General features: G+C 47.5%; 10 protein-coding genes and 1 non-coding gene across 11 annotated transcripts; 5 read left to right on the plus strand and 6 right to left on the minus strand.

Annotated features, from left to right (window-relative positions):
* The first annotated feature begins 3 nt into the window (after positions 1-3).
* Positions 4-1,721, plus strand: HD556DRAFT_1329784 (DNA glycosylase). Its single transcript, XM_041301683.1, has 4 exons — positions 4-580; positions 637-1,057; positions 1,111-1,281; positions 1,341-1,721. Exons 1-4 carry the CDS (start codon positions 156-158, stop codon positions 1,668-1,670), a joined length of 1,347 nt encoding a protein of 448 aa, XP_041166057.1. The 5' UTR covers positions 4-155; the 3' UTR covers positions 1,671-1,721.
* On the minus strand, positions 1,722-3,344 carry HD556DRAFT_1283941 (signal recognition particle receptor beta subunit-domain-containing protein). Its single transcript, XM_041299315.1, has 4 exons — positions 3,105-3,344; positions 2,962-3,056; positions 2,691-2,902; positions 1,722-2,633 (listed from the first exon to the last, which is right to left on the minus strand). Exons 1-4 carry the CDS (start codon positions 3,229-3,231, stop codon positions 2,204-2,206), a joined length of 864 nt encoding a protein of 287 aa, XP_041166058.1. The 5' UTR covers positions 3,232-3,344; the 3' UTR covers positions 1,722-2,203.
* A 121-nt stretch (positions 3,345-3,465) lies between these two features.
* Positions 3,466-4,365, minus strand: HD556DRAFT_1437468 (uncharacterized protein; the record flags this gene model as incomplete). The annotated part of the gene is made up of 4 exons (XM_041305706.1): positions 3,466-3,921; positions 3,976-4,137; positions 4,192-4,284; positions 4,336-4,365. 4 exons carry the CDS (start codon positions 4,363-4,365, stop codon positions 3,466-3,468), a joined length of 741 nt encoding a protein of 246 aa, XP_041166059.1.
* Positions 4,366-4,498: 133 nt separating this feature from the next.
* On the minus strand, positions 4,499-5,758 carry HD556DRAFT_602778 (FRG1-like family-domain-containing protein). Its single transcript, XM_041311065.1, has 4 exons — positions 4,940-5,758; positions 4,830-4,890; positions 4,705-4,772; positions 4,499-4,655 (listed from the first exon to the last, which is right to left on the minus strand). Exons 1-4 carry the CDS (start codon positions 5,626-5,628, stop codon positions 4,640-4,642), a joined length of 834 nt encoding a protein of 277 aa, XP_041166060.1. The 5' UTR covers positions 5,629-5,758; the 3' UTR covers positions 4,499-4,639.
* Positions 5,759-5,788: 30 nt separating this feature from the next.
* On the plus strand, positions 5,789-6,481 carry HD556DRAFT_1429324 (ribosomal protein L24; the record flags this gene model as incomplete). Its single annotated transcript, XM_041304799.1, has 4 exons — positions 5,789-5,804; positions 5,958-6,070; positions 6,124-6,335; positions 6,388-6,481. The coding sequence occupies 4 exons, from the start codon at positions 5,789-5,791 to the stop codon at positions 6,479-6,481; spliced, it is 435 nt and encodes a 144-aa protein (XP_041166061.1).
* Positions 6,482-6,738: 257 nt separating this feature from the next.
* On the minus strand, positions 6,739-7,652 carry HD556DRAFT_1429325 (ATP synthase subunit D-domain-containing protein; the record flags this gene model as incomplete). Its single annotated transcript, XM_041304800.1, has 4 exons — positions 6,739-6,892; positions 6,944-7,193; positions 7,243-7,435; positions 7,491-7,652. 4 exons carry the CDS (start codon positions 7,650-7,652, stop codon positions 6,739-6,741), a joined length of 759 nt encoding a protein of 252 aa, XP_041166062.1.
* Positions 7,653-7,743: 91 nt separating this feature from the next.
* On the plus strand, positions 7,744-7,816 carry HD556DRAFT_t23. The gene has a single exon. It is a non-coding gene; the product is annotated as a tRNA-Phe (tRNA).
* Positions 7,817-7,907: 91 nt separating this feature from the next.
* Positions 7,908-10,195, minus strand: HD556DRAFT_1329802 (chaperonin Cpn60/TCP-1 family). Its single transcript, XM_041301684.1, has 8 exons — positions 9,920-10,195; positions 9,815-9,867; positions 9,663-9,752; positions 9,362-9,613; positions 9,050-9,307; positions 8,525-9,000; positions 8,237-8,471; positions 7,908-8,183 (listed from the first exon to the last, which is right to left on the minus strand). The coding sequence occupies exons 1-8, from the start codon at positions 9,954-9,956 to the stop codon at positions 8,055-8,057; spliced, it is 1,530 nt and encodes a 509-aa protein (XP_041166063.1). The 5' UTR covers positions 9,957-10,195; the 3' UTR covers positions 7,908-8,054.
* Positions 10,196-10,264: 69 nt separating this feature from the next.
* Positions 10,265-11,975, plus strand: HD556DRAFT_1437473 (UFD1-domain-containing protein; the record flags this gene model as incomplete). Its single annotated transcript, XM_041305707.1, has 7 exons — positions 10,265-10,273; positions 10,326-10,384; positions 10,446-10,576; positions 10,633-10,921; positions 10,969-11,418; positions 11,470-11,620; positions 11,670-11,975. The coding sequence occupies 7 exons, from the start codon at positions 10,265-10,267 to the stop codon at positions 11,973-11,975; spliced, it is 1,395 nt and encodes a 464-aa protein (XP_041166064.1).
* Positions 11,976-12,120: 145 nt separating this feature from the next.
* Positions 12,121-14,182, minus strand: HD556DRAFT_1227082 (N-myristoyl transferase; the record flags this gene model as incomplete). Its single annotated transcript, XM_041297131.1, has 9 exons — positions 12,121-12,243; positions 12,297-12,572; positions 12,630-12,951; positions 13,001-13,171; positions 13,219-13,335; positions 13,383-13,474; positions 13,528-13,655; positions 13,707-13,737; positions 13,793-14,182. 9 exons carry the CDS (start codon positions 14,180-14,182, stop codon positions 12,121-12,123), a joined length of 1,650 nt encoding a protein of 549 aa, XP_041166065.1.
* Positions 14,183-14,226: 44 nt separating this feature from the next.
* On the plus strand, positions 14,227-15,276 carry HD556DRAFT_1329825 (ADP-ribosylation factor family-domain-containing protein). The gene is made up of 7 exons (XM_041301686.1): positions 14,227-14,336; positions 14,393-14,451; positions 14,507-14,567; positions 14,622-14,687; positions 14,746-14,978; positions 15,038-15,116; positions 15,176-15,276. Exons 1-7 carry the CDS (start codon positions 14,294-14,296, stop codon positions 15,235-15,237), a joined length of 603 nt encoding a protein of 200 aa, XP_041166066.1. The 5' UTR covers positions 14,227-14,293; the 3' UTR covers positions 15,238-15,276.
* Positions 15,277-16,226: the final 950 nt, after the last annotated feature.

The following is a 16,226-nucleotide window of genomic DNA, read 5'->3' on the forward strand; positions in this document are numbered from 1 at the left end:
GCCCGCGTCTACTACTAGGCCCGGGGGGATTCAGAAACCACAGTATTTACTAATCACACACTCGTGTTCGCCTTGAGAGTTGCCTCGGTCGTGCTCTGACGCTTGACTTCCAGGACAAAGAATACAATCTGCTTAGCTTTCTAGCAATTTTGATTATGGCTTCCTCAGTTCTCACTGGGTTTCGTGCGCTGCCACTGTCAGACGTACAGCTCTCCTTAGCAGTTGTTTTGAAATGCGGCCAGTCATTTCGCTGGACATGTTACCCCTTACCCTCGTCCCCTGGCACATCTCCTACTCACGAGTACCGTCTGTGCCTGAGGGACCGCGTAGTATGCTTAAGACAGTCTTCTGACTATCTTTTCTATCGCTCTATTTTTCCGGGCGAGCATCTCTCTGCAGAACAGGAGGCAGCTAGCGACGAAGAAACATTGATTTGGCTCAAGGACTATTTTCAACTCGATGTCGACTTGCTGAAGCTTTACGACCAGTGGAGTGACCGAGATCAAGTCTTTAATAAACTCAAAACTCGCTTTTCTGGGATCCGGGTGTTGAGACAAGATCCTTGGGAGAACCTAATATCGTGCGTGGTCTACTTCTGAACTGGCTCAGAGGCTTGACAGGTTTTCGTCATGTCAGTTTCATCTGCTCTTCAAACAATAACATTCCCCGGATTACCAAGATGGTGCACGCTCTTTGCAAACAGTACTCTCCTTCCCTGATTTCCTTGCCACCTCCAGAGCTCAGTGAAAGTGATTCTCAAGGTTCCGCAGCGTATCACTCCTTTCCCCCGCCCTCACTCCTTGCTGCTCCTGAAGTCAAGTCCACTCTTCGGGGTTTGGGCTTTGGCTACCGTGCTGATTATATTCAGCGCACTGCGAAAATGCTTGTGGATACTCACGGTTCCTCGATCTCCAACTCCGAGTCACGAGAGAAATGTGAGGAGTGGTTGACCGGATTGAGAGGCATGAGCACCGAAGCTGCTCGTGAAGAACTTCTAAAGTTCGTCGGCGTTGGACGCAAGGTAGCAGACTGCGTTCTTCTCATGAGTTTGGACAAAGTCAGTCAAGCCCGGTTACTCTTGTATCTGATCCTGAATCTATGCCGTCCTAGAAAGAAGTAATTCCAGTGGACACTCACGTTCACCAGATTGCTATCAAGCATTACGGACTACGTACCGTAGGCGGCTCCAAAGGAAAAAGTGCCATGACGCCTCGAATCTACAATGAAGTGGCCACTAAACTTGCCGATATTTGGGGTGGATATGCCGGTTGGGCCCATACTGCACGTATCTATTCGAAGCTGCCTTCTTTTTTTCAAGTTATTCATTCTCTTTTCCTTAGGTGCTTTTTACCGCGGATTTGAAAGCCTTCTCTTCGTTTGGCATTGAACCCCCGACGCCTGCCACATCTATCATGAATGTGGGAACCTCAACATTGACGTCGTCGTCGTCATCCAAACGAAAACATAGCGGGACTCAGAACGAGGTTGAGATGCAGAAAAAAGTCATCTTGATGGGCGCTGCTGTGGCTGCTATAGCCGCTGCCGCTACTGCTGTGGCTGTCATGCATGATGTCCCGAGTTTGCTCGAGGATGACTCGGATGTCATAAGTTCGGTTGAGGAAGACGCAAATTCGCTCACTAGCAGGCGAGTGAAGAGAAGGAGATGTTGATAGATGTACTTGGGTGCCTATTCACACCTGTTTCTTATAAAGTATGATGCAATGATCGATGAGCACGCATGGTATTTTATACATGCAAACACTAAGTACTAAGTGGCAAATCGTAACGAAGACGATAAGGATGAGATGTTGGAGAGGTCTGACACCCACTACACCACACAGATAAGATGCGTGCGTTCATAATCCTATCCGAAGTACTCTTCGCATTACCGAATCGCCGTCATTCTCCCTGAATAATGGCAGAACGGGCACTGTCTAAAAAGCTGCGGTGAAGATCAACCAGGAATTGTTCGAGGATTTTATACCATCGTTTGTTTGTACTTGTGTACTCTGGGTACCTTACATGCTACCCTATGCGAAACCTCCCTGAAAACCAATTTTGGGCGTTCCATTTGAACGGAGTCTATTATGTGAATCACCGCACTGGACAATCATTCCGATGGAATTCAATTGCTAATAGACCATCCTAGAATTTGAGCCCAAGTTGTGAGTGTCTTGTATGAGAAAAATCACGATCATGGAAGTTAGGTCATAGTAAAAGTTGCTCCCAGCCAACTGCGCAATGAAGCCAGGCCGTCAGTAGCCACTCCTTCTTTTTCATCATCCTTAAGCTCTCCGACGTTTACCCATGTTCCTGCAAAATCAACTTCTCCGCCTTCCCAATCGGCAAACTTGAAGATTCCGCCAGGACCACTGCAATCCAGGCCTCCTATATCAGAACGTTCGCCTTCAGCGCCCAAGCCTTCGACCCCCATGCCGCCGGACTGAGCCTCTCGTCGCTTCTCCAGCTCACGTTCAAGAATCGTTCGCACGCGTGAAATGGCAACCTCAGTGGGAGAGCCTGAAGACGTAGCTGTCTTCATGAGGTCGCACTTGTTAGCGAGGATGAGGAGTGCGGGTGCCAAATGTGAAGGAGGAAGCGACGTTATGGCATGAAGGACATGATGGAGGTGTCTAGACGTCGCACTTCGTTAGAATTACTATGGCCATGAAAGAGTCAAATATACGCACTCTGCTACTGTAGACCCGTTGCGTGATATGGTACTTGCATCCACTACAAAAGCAACTGCTCTGGCATTCACTAAGTGCTCCTGGAATTGTTCTCTAATTCGAGGGTGCCCAGGGATGTCGATCACCGGCAAGATGCCTACTGGGGAGAGAGGCATGAGAGAAGTATTGACTTGCAGTGACGTGTGCGATGGTAGCGTTCCAGTAAATGCGAGCTAGATACAATTGATTTAGAGTTAGACAATCGACGTAACTTCATTGATATGTCACAAACAGTAGAAAGTATAGCTGTTTTGCCAGCATCTGAAGGCCCGACAAGGAGAAGTGCGGTACCTCTGGACCTTGATTTTCTTCGAGAGAATGTGATAACTTCAAAGGGTAAGAACTTCTTCCAAAATCAAGTCTTCCGAAACGTACCAAGTAGTAAACCCACGACCAGCGCCAAGGAAAGTAGCAATAAGCTCTGAGGTGAAAGACCATTGGTGAATGGAACCACCTCGGGCGTCACCGACACAGTCTCGTCGCTCTGTGATTCAACTCCCATCTTATATTAAACGTCCTGAAAGATGGATAAGTGGACAGAATTACTCAGTACTAGTGCTGTAGTGCGATAGAATGTTACGGATGCGTACTAAGTACTGAGTGTTACAATGAAGTAATTGCATGTTCCTGTTTGACGTTGTTGAAGAAACTACGCAGCCACTATTTACATAAGTCTCGTAAGGTTATCGCAAGTGAGCATCAGAGTTGTGACCATAGAACAAGTTGTAGCATCAACTTAGCCATGGCGTCTACAATTCAACGCTATTAGCATTGCTCCTAACTCCAACGCGTTCATTTTTCCAACAAATGTCTTGAGAAGAAAGTTACGTTGAGCCTTCTCGGGCCACGTAAAGAAGTCCTCCAGATGGCTCTGATCATAAATCCCAGCAGAAAGGAAATCCGGAACAAGTTTTACTAGACTGGGTGTCATCGAGTCGAGAAACCGAAAGACTGCATGAGAGCTTTGAATGGGTACTATGCTGTGCGATTGTGCTGAGGCGAGAGAAGATGAGCTCCCGCTGTGCTGATGAGCGATGACAGCAGAGCATTGCATTGCAGGTGACACGATAATTTCTGGACCAGATGGGGAAACAGGCCGATCACAGGTAATAGCCCTCCCTCGAGTTCTCTTGGCTACACGGGCTTGTGAAGCACCGGTATCGATTTGACGGACGGACGATTGATTTGTGTTCTGCGGGGTGTTTTCAGAATCTAACTATCTGGTGATACAAAGTACAGAGCATACTTTTGTGCGAAGTCGTCTGAGTTGGCTGCTAGCCCTCTCACGAGCGATTTTATCAGACCACCGTTTCCGATATACTCGTTTCAACAGATATATCCTTAGATACCAGACCAGAACCCATGAATTGGGATATTTCGCTGCAACTTCTGGCCATGTAGCGTGAACCTGAAACAAAGGGAGTAATGAAACAATGCAACAGAAGATTCGATCAAAGCTCACCGCCTGGTAGAACAAACGAACCATTTCGGGATCCTGGTGTTCATATCTACATTGTGTATTGAGAAACCTGGCGGCTGCATCTATGACGAGAGCCTTTGACTCAAAATCAGTAACCAGATACTCAGAAATTTATCTGGTACGTACACGCAATCTCTGCCACTGCCATGAATTCATCCTGGATGCTAATTTTACCTCTCGGACATCCTTACATCGTCTCGCGGGTTGAGAGATGAAGAAAAGTTCTGTGCGCATGTCTGGGGCTGGCGATGAATGATAACAAAGGGCTACAAAGGAAGATGTCTTATACACCCCCCTTTATTCCACCTTTGGATGCGACACGCGCGTGAGCCGTCACGGGAAATGCCCCACGGGTAAATATAAAAGTATACTACAAAGATACACGAGTCCGACATGCACAAAAGATGAATTGATAATTCGGCACAAGGTTTCAACAAAATCGATCACTGTGGTAAAATCAGATGAGAGATACATTCAGAATGGATTAGAACATACCTCTTTAACTTCGCTCGTCGGTCCAGCAATGCTTCTGCCAAGCGACCTTCCTTGCGTGCTCGCTTGAGCTGAGGCATTATTCAGAATGTTACTGATAATCGCATAAAATATGAATATCAACGAACCTCCTTCTTATCTTCTTGAGACACCACCGAACGTCCAGCTCCCCAGGCTTGGTGCATATGGCTTTGGAATCTTTCAGATCACAAACCAGTTCATCTTAAGCGAAACGTACTTGGTGGAAGTTTCGTCTATAACTGTCAACTCTGAGCCCGCTTCTCTTTTCTTCTTCTCCTCATGGGCCTCCTTCTTATACTTGCTTTGGATCTTTAACCAAAACCGCTCCCGAAACCCGACTTCTTCACTGTCACCTCGCAGCTGGAGTGAACCTCCTGCGACCTCGTCAACACTGAGATAATTTTCATACACGTTCATGAAGGCTACCATGCCATCGGGTAAAATAACAGGTGTCCACTCCTCCTCGGGCCCTCGCGCTTCCCTAAAAGCACTCACAATACCGTGCTTGTCACAAGACAGGAACTTTCCTTCGCCAGTGCCCGTCCGAAGGTTGATAGTGGCCGATCCCGCGACGTGCGTTGTAACCCAGACCTGAGCTACCTCTGTAGGTATGCGATCGAGTAATGACGGGGTATCGGTATCAGATGTCGAGTCCTTGTCCAGAGATGACAATACAATCTTGTTTCTTGTAGAATCAAAATTCACTGATATCGGCGAAGGATCAGAAGGGTGTATAATGAAAGTAGGCCCGCGAATTTCTGCTGCATTCTCCGGTAGGACCCATGTTTCCGGGTCCTCATCTTCTACACGTTTGCTGGCGGAGCCTTCATCGTGGTTTTCTCTCTTGCGCTTCTTCTTGATTTTGTCCCCTTTGAATTTGAGCTGCGTGGACCGAACTTTCTCCATCGACTACACGCGGCGAAATGTGTGCAGGTAAAGAAGCTGCATCATAATGCCGTGGTATATGCGGCAAATGCCGACGAACAAACTTTGAACCAAACAATTCGTTCCATACACCCAAATCGAACTGCCCGACACCGTTATCGACGTCCTCCTCAAGATCAAGATGAAGTACAACCCTGGTCAGTACGATCTTTGTACTCACTGGTGTCCATTCCACCTGTCTATCGCCTCGGAGTCAAATTTTATGCACAGGAGAAGTTGGATGGAGACTCTGAGACTTGGATGAGATCTGTGGGGTGAATAGCTTACTGACGAATGAGTCTACACAACAGACGTCTCCTCTTCGCGGCGCAAGAACCGCAAGGCCCATTTCAGCGCACCCTCCTCGGTCCGCCGCAAGATCATGTCGTCATCCCTATCCAAAGAACTCCGGGCGAAATACAACGTACGTTGGATCTGTTGAGAAATGAGGCGCGGGGTGTTTATACTATTTACTAGACGCGGTCACTACCGATCCGCAAGGATGATGAAGTACGGATTTTGCGGGGGAAATATAAGGGCCGGGAAGGAAAGGTCACACAGGTGTACCGCAAGAAATGGGTCATTCATGTTGACCGTGTGCAACGCGACAAATCCAACGGTGCTACTTCTCCCATCGGTATCCACCCCAGCAAAGTCGTCATTACCACTATCAAGCTTGACAAGGATCGGTGGGTAATCTACGTTTTGTTTATGTTCATCATTCTAAAGCTTTTTCCATAGTCGGGCAATCCTTGATCGTAAAGACAGATCAAAGACTGCACAGCCTGCCGCCACTGAAGATGTCGAGATCGTGGATGTAAGTGACCATAATTAGATTTGACAATCGGCCATAAAAGCTGACTTGGCCTCATCTTCCAGTGATTTCCTGTGGGCGTATTGACTGTCCTCAGCTTTCCTTATTGCATTCACAAAACCACCATGTATCTATGCGCACTATCGCACATGATATGCACCATGATCCTCCTGCTATACTTTGAGACAGCTGCCCTGAGCAATAGTGTACAGATTTATCCAAATTACCCTTGCAGCTTGCATAGAACACAAATAGTACATTGCGGTACTAACTATCGATCAGAAAATGACATCCGCATCCTTGGTACTCAGCAAGTCCACTGTTGGTTCTTGTTGTTCATCCAGCTGTTTCAACGATTCCTCCTTGTCGGTTATGGCTTGCATTTCTGCCTTCCCGGCATCTCTCTTCTTCTTGCCTTGAACTTTCTTGAGTCTACAAGCATCATCGGCGTCTAAGCTTGACCAGTAGACTTGATGCGCTCACCTGAAGAACTCCTCGCGATCCATTTCGTCTAGCTCACTCATGATATATTTGATGGTATTGTCCAATCGCGGAATGATTACATGTTCAATGGCGTTCACTCGCCGGTTTGTCGCGCGAATAACTTCATCCAAGATGGTGAACGCCGTTTGTAGCGACGCAAGTTCCACCAGCGTTTCGAGAGCCTTAGCGTACACCTCCTTTGCTCGTAGAACCTGTTGGCCTCCCCGACCAAGACCTGTCAAATTGAAGTCTGATGCGAACATTAGAATAAAAATGTATAGAAGTTCCAAAGCAACTACCAGATCCCGGCACGCGATCAACTTCAAATCCTGGGAGAAGAACACCAGAAACATTCTCTTGCTTCGCTTTGACACGGAAAGTGGCAAGCTTCGCTTGCTCCTGAACGATATAGGAAATATCTCCCGTAGTATATGTGACCTCTGCCATCGAGAACGAGGCCAACTGCATCACTCTACCCATCTTCCGCTTCGCCTATGATTTAATCATCAGCAACCTGAACAAGCAAGCATCAGGTAGTGTAACACACCTCATCCACCTTCCTCAGTATGGCACGAAATCGCGTGGTCAGGGCATCACGCTTCTTTGCCAGCAACGAATGCCCGGTTTCAGCTCCCTTTAAACGGAGTTTTGTGTTTGTCAAGGCCATACGCGTAGCGAAGACATTCTCCCTAGGACCTGCTCCAGACATTGTTGTGGGGAGTGCTGAAGGCAAGTGATGGCAGTAGCAGGTGGTAAGTCCCTTTCTAGGTTAATATGCCATAAGCCCTGACATTATTCAAGCCGGGGTAGCTCAGCTGGGAGAGCAACAGACTGAAGTTCTGGAGGTCCCGTGTTCAATCCACGGTCCTGGCATGTTTTTTGCATCCCTTGTCACAGAAAGGAAATCCTCCAGACCATCAATCACCTGTGATTTTATTTATTTCTGGTGTTTTTACTTCATAACGGATTTAGACATTTTGCGCACGGTCAGCATCTGCCCGAAGGAACTTACTCGAGCGTGCGTCAATGAACAAAGGTGCAGTGTGCCATTTTTGCTTCGTTCATTATTGTTATACTGAAGACAGCCAACGATGTCTATTTGAACGTCTCATTATCTTGCTTGTACATAGTCATCGATCTTCAAAAGTAAGCACACAGTCTCTGTCGAGAGTTCAATCGCGCTTGTAGAGACGAGAAGAGGTTGAACAACATCCTCCTCAAGAATATTCGAGATTAGGCCCTAAGGTGTATATGGTCAAATGATGGAAGTAACTCAAGGCTGCAACCGCTTACTGTGCGAACGTTAATACCAGCATTCCGGTCGCCTAGAGCATGTCGGTTGCGTAATTCCGTGACAATAGCAATCGGGTTGAGTCCAGCATTCTCCGCAAGCGTCGTCGGTATCACTTCTAATGCGTCTGCGTATGCTTGGAAACAGTAGGCTTCCATGCCTTTGAGTGACTGTGCGTATTGAGACAACAGCCGGGAGACGTGGATTTCAGGTGCACCACCACCACCGATGAGCGCTCTTTTTATCAGATCAGAACCTTGACCAATGGAAATGGGACACTTGAGTCTCACCGTTTCTTTACGAGACACCGGACAACACAAAGAGCATCATGCAGACTGCGTTCACATTCCTCCACGACAAGGTTGTTGCCACCCGTAGCCAGAATGCTAACTGTGCGACCACGGTTCTTGACGCCAGTGATCTTGACGACCTTGATACCAGCATTTGAAGTCTCTTCGACTAGATCTGCGTAGCCAAGCTTGTCTTCTGTGAAGGCTTCGATGTCGGCAATAGGTTTGCAACCGAGACTCTTAGAAAGAAATTCGATCTCGTCACGTTCAACATCCTTGACTGCAAGGATGTTAAGACGCTTAAGGAAGCTGAGGGACGTATCATCGACTGCATCACGGAGGATGGACTTTTGGATCAGTAAAACGTTGCAATTCGCCTTCTTGATCTTTTTGCAGATGTTAAGCAGGTACTGACGACCCTCTTTGATGACCTTGTCCATTTGTCGGTAGTCGTTTATCACAACGGTGTTATCCATCTAACGAGGTACCATGAGAACCGAGACGAAAGTAGTGAAAAGCACATACGTCAGGTTTGGGAGCACTGAGCTGGAATTGGATTATGGCAATCTTGGCCTTTTCCATGCGAGTAGGACCGCCAGCTGAGACAATAACATTTTGGTTGAGGACAACACCATCTACAAGCTCAGTATCTTCGATAGTGCCACCAACTTTCTTCACAACCCTGATGTCACGAAGGTCCACAGTGGACGATTGAGGTGTAACCAAACGCGTGACAGCAGCTACTGCGATGGGAGCAAGTGTCGATGAGTATTGAGAGACGATCTGAAGCGCGCGTGAGCAAAGCGCGACCACGATAAGTTCAAAAATCCTTGGCACCTTGGAGTTCAGGGAAGTGCTTGCTGCTCGGAGCAGACTGGTCTTGTCACTGAGATCAATCGGTGTCGATATCTCAGTGAGATATTCGACTGCTTTGACCGATGCTTTCAAAAACGATTCTGCGATGATGGTTGGATGTATGCCTTTCTGTAGCATCTTTTCCGCGGCCCCGAGAAGACTACCTGCTAGAACAACGACCGATGTTGTTCCATCACCTGCTTCCACATCTTGAGCAGCTGAGAGATCGACCAGCTAAATTGACATAAGTAGGTGATCAGCAGCATCATGGCTCGACACGCACCATCTTGGCAGCAGGATGTAGAGCTTGAATACTCCGTAGAATTGTTGCTCCATCGTTGGTGATGATGACCTCGCCCTTTGACGTTTGAATCTATGTAAATGAATCGCGATATGACATCTCTTCACCATCAACGAAGTAACATCAAACCATACCATTTTGTCCATCCCCCTTGGACCGAGAGATGTTCGAACAGCATCGCTGATGGCTACGAGAAAGTCAACCATGCGAAACGATCGCAAACAAAACTCTTCATGTACCTTTCGCAGCGACCAAGTTAGACATCCGAAGTTCCATTGGCTTGACCTGTGGACGCGTTCATTCTATTAAGTCATCACGATCATGAGTGACCAGTACCTTGTCATTGAACGCGGCATTTGAGCCCGTACGAGCTGCTTGAGGTGCCGCTGGTGCAATCTTTGATGCCATTTTGATTTCGTTGATGGCTCAATAGATTTTAAGCAGTGGACGATGCGCGTACTAGACAAAACCAGAGTACCGCTAAATTAGTGGTCACGGGGTTTGCCGCTGGGTATGCGTATGCTTCGACTTGAAAGTAACGTTGACTTTGTCTACTCTCTTTCACTTCACGATCTTGTTTTCAGATGAACTTTGTGGGTGCATCTAACAACAGAAATGATCAAGGCAACTGATCATCTCTTATAGTTTGACGATCAGGATGGCATGGCAGGTGGCCCAGGGGGTCTTTTCGCTCAGTTCGCCCAGTACGCTACCTCTCTCTGGCTCCTGGGTCAGGTTTCCTGACCAGTTGCTATGTCATTCCAGAGGATTTGGAGTTCCTATGGTCTCTCGAGTCAACCGGCCAAATCCTCGTTCGTATAACGTGTACTTGAAGGCCTACAGTGTAGCAATGCTTCCTGGCCGGGAGCGAGAGAATCTCTCCTACGGAGGAAAGAGTACGTAATTGGATCTTATCGTACACTGAACTCGTGCAGTAACGATTTTCTTGTAGTTATTATGCCTCCATCAGCCCTCGCACATTTGACTCACCTCGATCTCGAGGGACCTTGGATGTTTCAACTTACCAATGCAACCAATCCGGCAGCATCTACACATGCAGGTGTACTCGAGTTTATCGCTGAAGAGGGAATTGTCCATCTCCCTTACTGGATGATGAAGACCTTGCGTCTCAATGAAGGTGACCCAATTCGCATAACTGGTGCTGAACTCCCGAAGGGCAAGTTCGTCAAGCTTCAGGCACAATCTACGCATTTCCTTGAAATTTCAGATCCAAAAGCTGTGTATGTGCACGTATTTCGGCATCACTGACTCAGCTAATATCCATCAGGCTCGAGCAAGCTCTGCGAAATTTCACTGCGCTCACTCAAGGTGATATAATTGAAATATATTACAACTCAATAATCTTCGGCTTTCTTGTGATGGAGGCGACACCTGGTGGAGGTGGCATAAACGTACTGGACACCGACCTAGAGGTCGATTTTGCTCCCCCAGTCGGTTACGTAGAGCCTGAGCGTCCGAAACCTGCACCGCCTTCCACTATGGCATCCAAATTGAAGATCGACCTTAATTCATCGAGTCCCGGTTCTTCACGACCGTCTTCATCATTAGGTGGTGGCTTCGTTGCTCCTGGTGGAACGGCTGTAAGCAAAGGTGGCGATCATTGGGAGAGTTTCAAGGGCAAGGGGGAAACTCTCGCTGGTCGGAAGACGAAAGGCAAGGGTATCAGTCATCGGGGAGTTGAAGCAGTAGGAGGAGATAGCAAGATCATCAGGACCGAGTGAGTTTTAAGCAATCTTGTTACATCTGGGCATGCTAACGATTTCAACAGCCAACAGAAGGTTATCAACAGCTCTGCTGAAGCAGATGCCAAGGTTCCCGCTGCACTCAATCTTCCATTCGGGAAACTGTTTTTTGGCTTTAATGTCGTTCCATACACCCCATCGGAACCCAAGGCTCCTTCCTCCCCTCCCCCTTCAGCTGTGAGTTTCAATATAGTTCCTCCTCAAATTGATCTCACAATTTCTGCAGCCCTCTTTCTCAGGTTCGGGCAATACCCTCACAGGCCGGCCAGTCACATCACCCCCAGGTGCAAAAGGAAAGGAAAAGGAGAAACCATCTGCCGAGTCGCAACCGAGCGAGAAGGTTTGGGGCGCTGGTAATACGCTAGGTTCCTCTCGGTCCACCCACATTCCACCGAGCTTCCGTGGGCACGATCTTGGTAGTGCCGGAGGTAGACCGCTTCCCCGACAAACGACAGCACAGTCGAAGAGACGCAGTCCGACGCCAGATTGGGGTGTGGACGATGACGACATGATTGACATTGACAGTGATTAAATTGGTGGTGATTGTAAGATAGTTAATTCCACAAAGTGAAGGAGGTCAGATGATGGTTCGTGTGCGTGTGTAAAGATGTACGTAGGATAGACATGTAATTCACAAAGTGAGCAGATTGTCGGCCTGGGTCAATGTTACATTGATGTTACAACATGACAATCCCGACACCCTTTCCTGGTTCTACACCATCAACGGCTGAAACACCTGCCATAGGCGCTGTTCTCCAGTTGTATAAGTAAAAATTAAGGAGACCGTCGCCGGCGCCGAACTACCACAAAACATAAGGACTAACCGCACTCCCTTTATAGATAATATACACACCTTTAAACTCTCCAAAAAGCTACAGTTGTCCATGAGTGTAAGGGCATTGAAGACATCAAATTTGGCCTGGTTCGCGATGATTAGTGCATCTCCCACAAGAGCTTCTAATCGTTTCTTGAGGATGCTGTCTGCTTCTGAGTCTTCAGCAAACGCCGCGTCAGATGCATAATAAAACAGGTAGGCAGCCTCCAAGAGTCCATATTTCGGATGGTTTATAATTGTCGAAGGAAGAGAATAAAACGAAAAGAAGTCGGTAATTCGGCCAGTGTGTGCCTCCTAGTGTGCATAGTGTGCATTAGAATAGTACAGGAAGCACATGAATGTGAAATTGACCTCAACAACATACGTCCACACCACCTGGCCTGGCCTCCGGTAATGTTCTGATGGTTCGTCCATACGGCCTCTCCCGCTCAAGAACTGATGGCGGACCTCGTCAAGTGTCATGATCGGCCCCATGCTGAACCTCTGCATGTAGCGCGTGAAGAGATCAGCAACATTTGATACATCTCTCTCCTCCATTTCACGGAGGCCGCTTAGTTGAGGCTTGGCCACCATCTTATAGACACGAATCATTCGAGCAAGTGTCATGCTCCTGGGAACGTATGTAAATTTGATGTCGACAAGTTTCGGGATATTCAGTGAGCGGTGGAAGTAGCTGATAGACCCTTGAGCACTTCCGCTAACTATACAGAGATGTGACATACCGGCAAGTGGACACAGGTGTCGGAAGAACGACACCAGCGGTATAGATGGCCTGGAAGATACCCGTCAAATTCACTTGTCGTGTGACCTCCTTGATGAGCACGGGGGCTAGGCGTTTCGAGCGTAGCTTCTTGTGCACACACAGATAATTAATCTCGCACGCTCGAAAAACACTGTATAGTTTCAACTTCCTGGAAATCATCACGATAAAATGTCTTACTTTCCGCGCACGCGCAACGTGACTGGCACGCCAGAGATAAAAGCTACTAGTTTCTTGTTCGAAGACACACGCACACCAATATGCCAGTCTTTGAGGTAGCCCGGGGGTTTGAGAGCCCTAGATGTTTGTCAGGTGCACGTCTCACTATGCACCGAATAGCTTACCATTCTAGAAACTCGGCGCTGTACTGGAAACGGAATGCGGCCTCGTCGTCTTCGACGTAATTGAGAGATAATAGGTCGTAAACTTCTTTGATCTGTAGAATTGAAAAGTCACAAAGACTACATATGACACAATCGATACCCATACTTGCTTAGAGTCATTGATGTCTAATATGGCCCATTCGAAATCTTTCGGCAGAGGGTATGGGTCTTGTCGCACTTCTTCTCGAGATTTGTTGGGTTCGATGAAACCATCATCGGGCGAAACCTCATCACCTAGAGCCGCTTAGCAAGCCCTAAAATTGGAATATATAATACAACGCATACCAAGCTGTGGGACTGGCTGAGTGGCCCAAAACTATGTCGAGCCTTGAATGCATGGTCCACATTTATACATGAGTTGTTGTACATACCTTGTGTTCTCCCATAGCTTTCTTCCCTCGCCCAGCGATGCCCGCTTTGCCTTTGATGACATCCATGATCTTCATCTGCTCCAATGCTTGCCTAACATTATCTTCATTGGCAGCTGGGATATTCGGCCCGTGCTCAGCAGCGACACGATCCACGACGTGACTGATGAGCTCTTGAGGTATTTCGTTTTTGCCACGCATTGCGTTTAGAACCTTTGCAGCCTTGGATTTTTTCTTCTTCTTTGGCTTGGATGATGAAGCCTGAGGTGTAATAGCACCATCCTGTTCATGATCAGCCTCAGGTTCTGGGGTGGAACATTTATCCTCGGGATCAGATCCTTGGGTAGTATCGATTATCTCTTGGATTTGCGCCTTTTGAGAGGATGAAGACATTGGATTGGAGCAGCGTGGTGTCACAGAATGTTGTCACATTGGGACACGCAAGACTACGTGCCAAATTGAGCGACCCTCTCGGTTATCCACTCTTGTTGCTCAACAGTCACCATGTTCATCGTCAATTGGTTCTGGGACATTCTTGCTCAGCTTGGTCAGTCTTTTCAGCCCAACTTTATGTTCTATTTACCATTTTTAACTTGGTGTTAGGGCTGATGCACAAGAACGCCAAAATTCTCTTCCTTGGTCTGGACAATGCTGGCAAGACAGTGAGTATCGCGTAACTTGTGCAAACCTTACATGACCTATTGACATATTCCATAGACGCTTCTGCATATGCTGAAAAACGACAGACTGGCCACCCTTCAACCCACCCTCCACCCCAGTACGCCGTCTGCATTTTCAATGCTCCTTCTTCCCTAATGTTATGCAACTGCAGCTTCCGAGGAACTGGCAATTGGTAACGTGAAATTCACTACGTACGATCTTGGCGGACATCAGCAAGGTTAGTATACTACCACTTCTCGCGACCTGGGCTGTTTTAACAACAACTTGCGTTTCAGCCCGTCGCCTCTGGCGCGACTACTTCCCCGAGGTCGATGGAATCGTGTTTTTGGTCGACTCTGCAGACTTCGAGCGTTTCGCTGAATCAAAGGCTGAGCTTGACGCTCTGCTTTCTATCGAGGAGCTGGCCAAGGTTCCATTCCTAGTTCTTGGCAACAAGATTGATGCTCCTGGCGCAGTCAGCGAGGAGGAATTGAGGCATCACCTTGGGCTGTATCAGACAACCGGCAAGGTGGGTTTTTGTATTTGATTGATATGGAGCATTACTGATAAGTTGTGACGTCATCACAGGGCAAGGTCCCATTGAACGACATTCGACCCATCGAGATATTCATGTGTTCAGTCGTCCAGAGACAAGGGTACGGCGAAGGTGAGTTGCCTGACCTGCTACGGTTGGTGCATAGATGACTGAACGATGTGGCTACTCAGGATTCCTATGGCTCTCACAATACGTATGTCCTACCCCCACTCATGTATCTCATTTTGACTGATATATGACCTTTCCAGATATGAGCCCATGCGTCGCGATTGAGGGGATTTATTAGACCTTCACTATTCCCCATTCATCTTCATTTTTGTTGTCGCTGTGGACCGTCATATGCTATTCTTCACGCTTCATACCCTTGGAGTTAACTTAGCTCGGCAGACTTGGACATGTTGAGTAAATATTTGAGGACTGATCTAGTCTGCACTTTCGAGTTGTTTCCTCCTACGGGTCAAGTAAGGTTTCTGCCGACATAGGCACTTCCTGAGTTCCATAATGTTCTCCCTCGGACGTACTAATGCTATCACTGACTTTTGTAAACCTTCGGTGACAGGCAGAACACTGAGCAGACCGCTTATTCCTTGACCTTCTGTAGTTGCCGAAAGTGGACACTACGTAAGCACCCTGGGATAATTGTCACAATCTCATGATTTTCGAATGCTGTGCGTCACTCACAATTTTCAGCTTCAGGCTATTATTGGGTATTTCAGGTTGTTGGACGATGACGATGATAGATGGGCTACTCATATAGTGATGGGCAGCGGAAAAACAGGCATATTCGTTTGTCTTCATGCACATGTCACACTCAAACCACAAAGTCTGCGTCACTTTTCTTTTTTCTCGCAACCCTGCGATGATAATTGCACGTGCAACGAAGGCGCTAGATTTGGGCAACTGATTCCACAGTAGTTTCCTGGTCACCCAATAAATGGCTATCGCATGCCTTCGAATGGTCTGGCTATGGGAGACTGACATAGCCTGAGGATGGTCCATGAATTGACAACGAAGGGGAAAGCAACCAAACGTCCATGATTAAGCTGACTAATTGCAGGCGCGTACAGTGTATCATGATGGGGAATCCCGTTGATAGGTCTGGAGTTTGAAATTTGAAGCCTCGAAGGCCTGACTTCGTCGACGTCGACGTGGCAGGTCGACTAAATTTAGATCATAGCAAGCTAGCACGGTAGGTCTTAGCAAGTTCTTGATCCTTTTGGT

The sequence above is a fragment of the Suillus plorans genome, assembly GCF_016647745.1.
Source record: "Suillus plorans strain S12 chromosome Unknown HD556scaffold_4, whole genome shotgun sequence".
In the NCBI taxonomy this organism is placed as follows: domain Eukaryota; kingdom Fungi; phylum Basidiomycota; class Agaricomycetes; order Boletales; family Suillaceae; genus Suillus; species Suillus plorans.

Excerpts from the sequence above, each read along its gene's own strand:
- HD556DRAFT_602778 (XM_041311065.1), bottom strand. The coding sequence starts at position 5,628 with ATGGAGAAAGTTCGGTCCACGCAGCTCAAATTCAAAGGGGACAAAATC. Across the intron at positions 4,891-4,939 it reads ATAGACGAAACTTCCACCAA|CCATATGCACCAAGCCTGGG; the intron begins GTACGTTTCGCT and ends AAGATTCCAAAG. Across the intron at positions 4,773-4,829 it reads CTCAAGAAGATAAGAAGGAG|CTCAAGCGAGCACGCAAGGA; the intron begins GTTCGTTGATAT and ends ATAATGCCTCAG.
- HD556DRAFT_1283941 (XM_041299315.1), bottom strand. The coding sequence starts at position 3,231 with ATGGGAGTTGAATCACAGAGCGACGAGACTGTGTCGGTGACGCCCGAG. Across the intron at positions 3,057-3,104 it reads GGTCGTGGGTTTACTACTTG|TTATCACATTCTCTCGAAGA; the intron begins GTACGTTTCGGA and ends TACCCTTTGAAG. Across the intron at positions 2,634-2,690 it reads AACGGGTCTACAGTAGCAGA|ACACCTCCATCATGTCCTTC; the intron begins GTGCGTATATTT and ends TGCGACGTCTAG.
- HD556DRAFT_1329802 (XM_041301684.1), bottom strand. The coding sequence starts at position 9,956 with ATGGAACTTCGGATGTCTAACTTGGTCGCTGCGAAAG. Across the intron at positions 9,868-9,919 it reads TAACTTGGTCGCTGCGAAAG|CCATCAGCGATGCTGTTCGA; the intron begins GTACATGAAGAG and ends ACTTTCTCGTAG. Across the intron at positions 9,614-9,662 it reads TACATCCTGCTGCCAAGATG|CTGGTCGATCTCTCAGCTGC; the intron begins GTGCGTGTCGAG and ends ATGTCAATTTAG.
- HD556DRAFT_1329784 (XM_041301683.1), top strand. The coding sequence starts at position 156 with ATGGCTTCCTCAGTTCTCACTGGGTTTCGTGCGCTGCCACTGTCAGAC. Across the intron at positions 581-636 it reads CCTTGGGAGAACCTAATATC|TTTCATCTGCTCTTCAAACA; the intron begins GTGCGTGGTCTA and ends TCGTCATGTCAG. Across the intron at positions 1,058-1,110 it reads TTCTCATGAGTTTGGACAAA|AAAGAAGTAATTCCAGTGGA; the intron begins GTCAGTCAAGCC and ends ATGCCGTCCTAG.
- HD556DRAFT_1329825 (XM_041301686.1), top strand. The coding sequence starts at position 14,294 with ATGTTCATCGTCAATTGGTTCTGGGACATTCTTGCTCAGCTTG. Across the intron at positions 14,337-14,392 it reads GGACATTCTTGCTCAGCTTG|GGCTGATGCACAAGAACGCC; the intron begins GTCAGTCTTTTC and ends ACTTGGTGTTAG. Across the intron at positions 14,452-14,506 it reads TGGACAATGCTGGCAAGACA|ACGCTTCTGCATATGCTGAA; the intron begins GTGAGTATCGCG and ends CATATTCCATAG.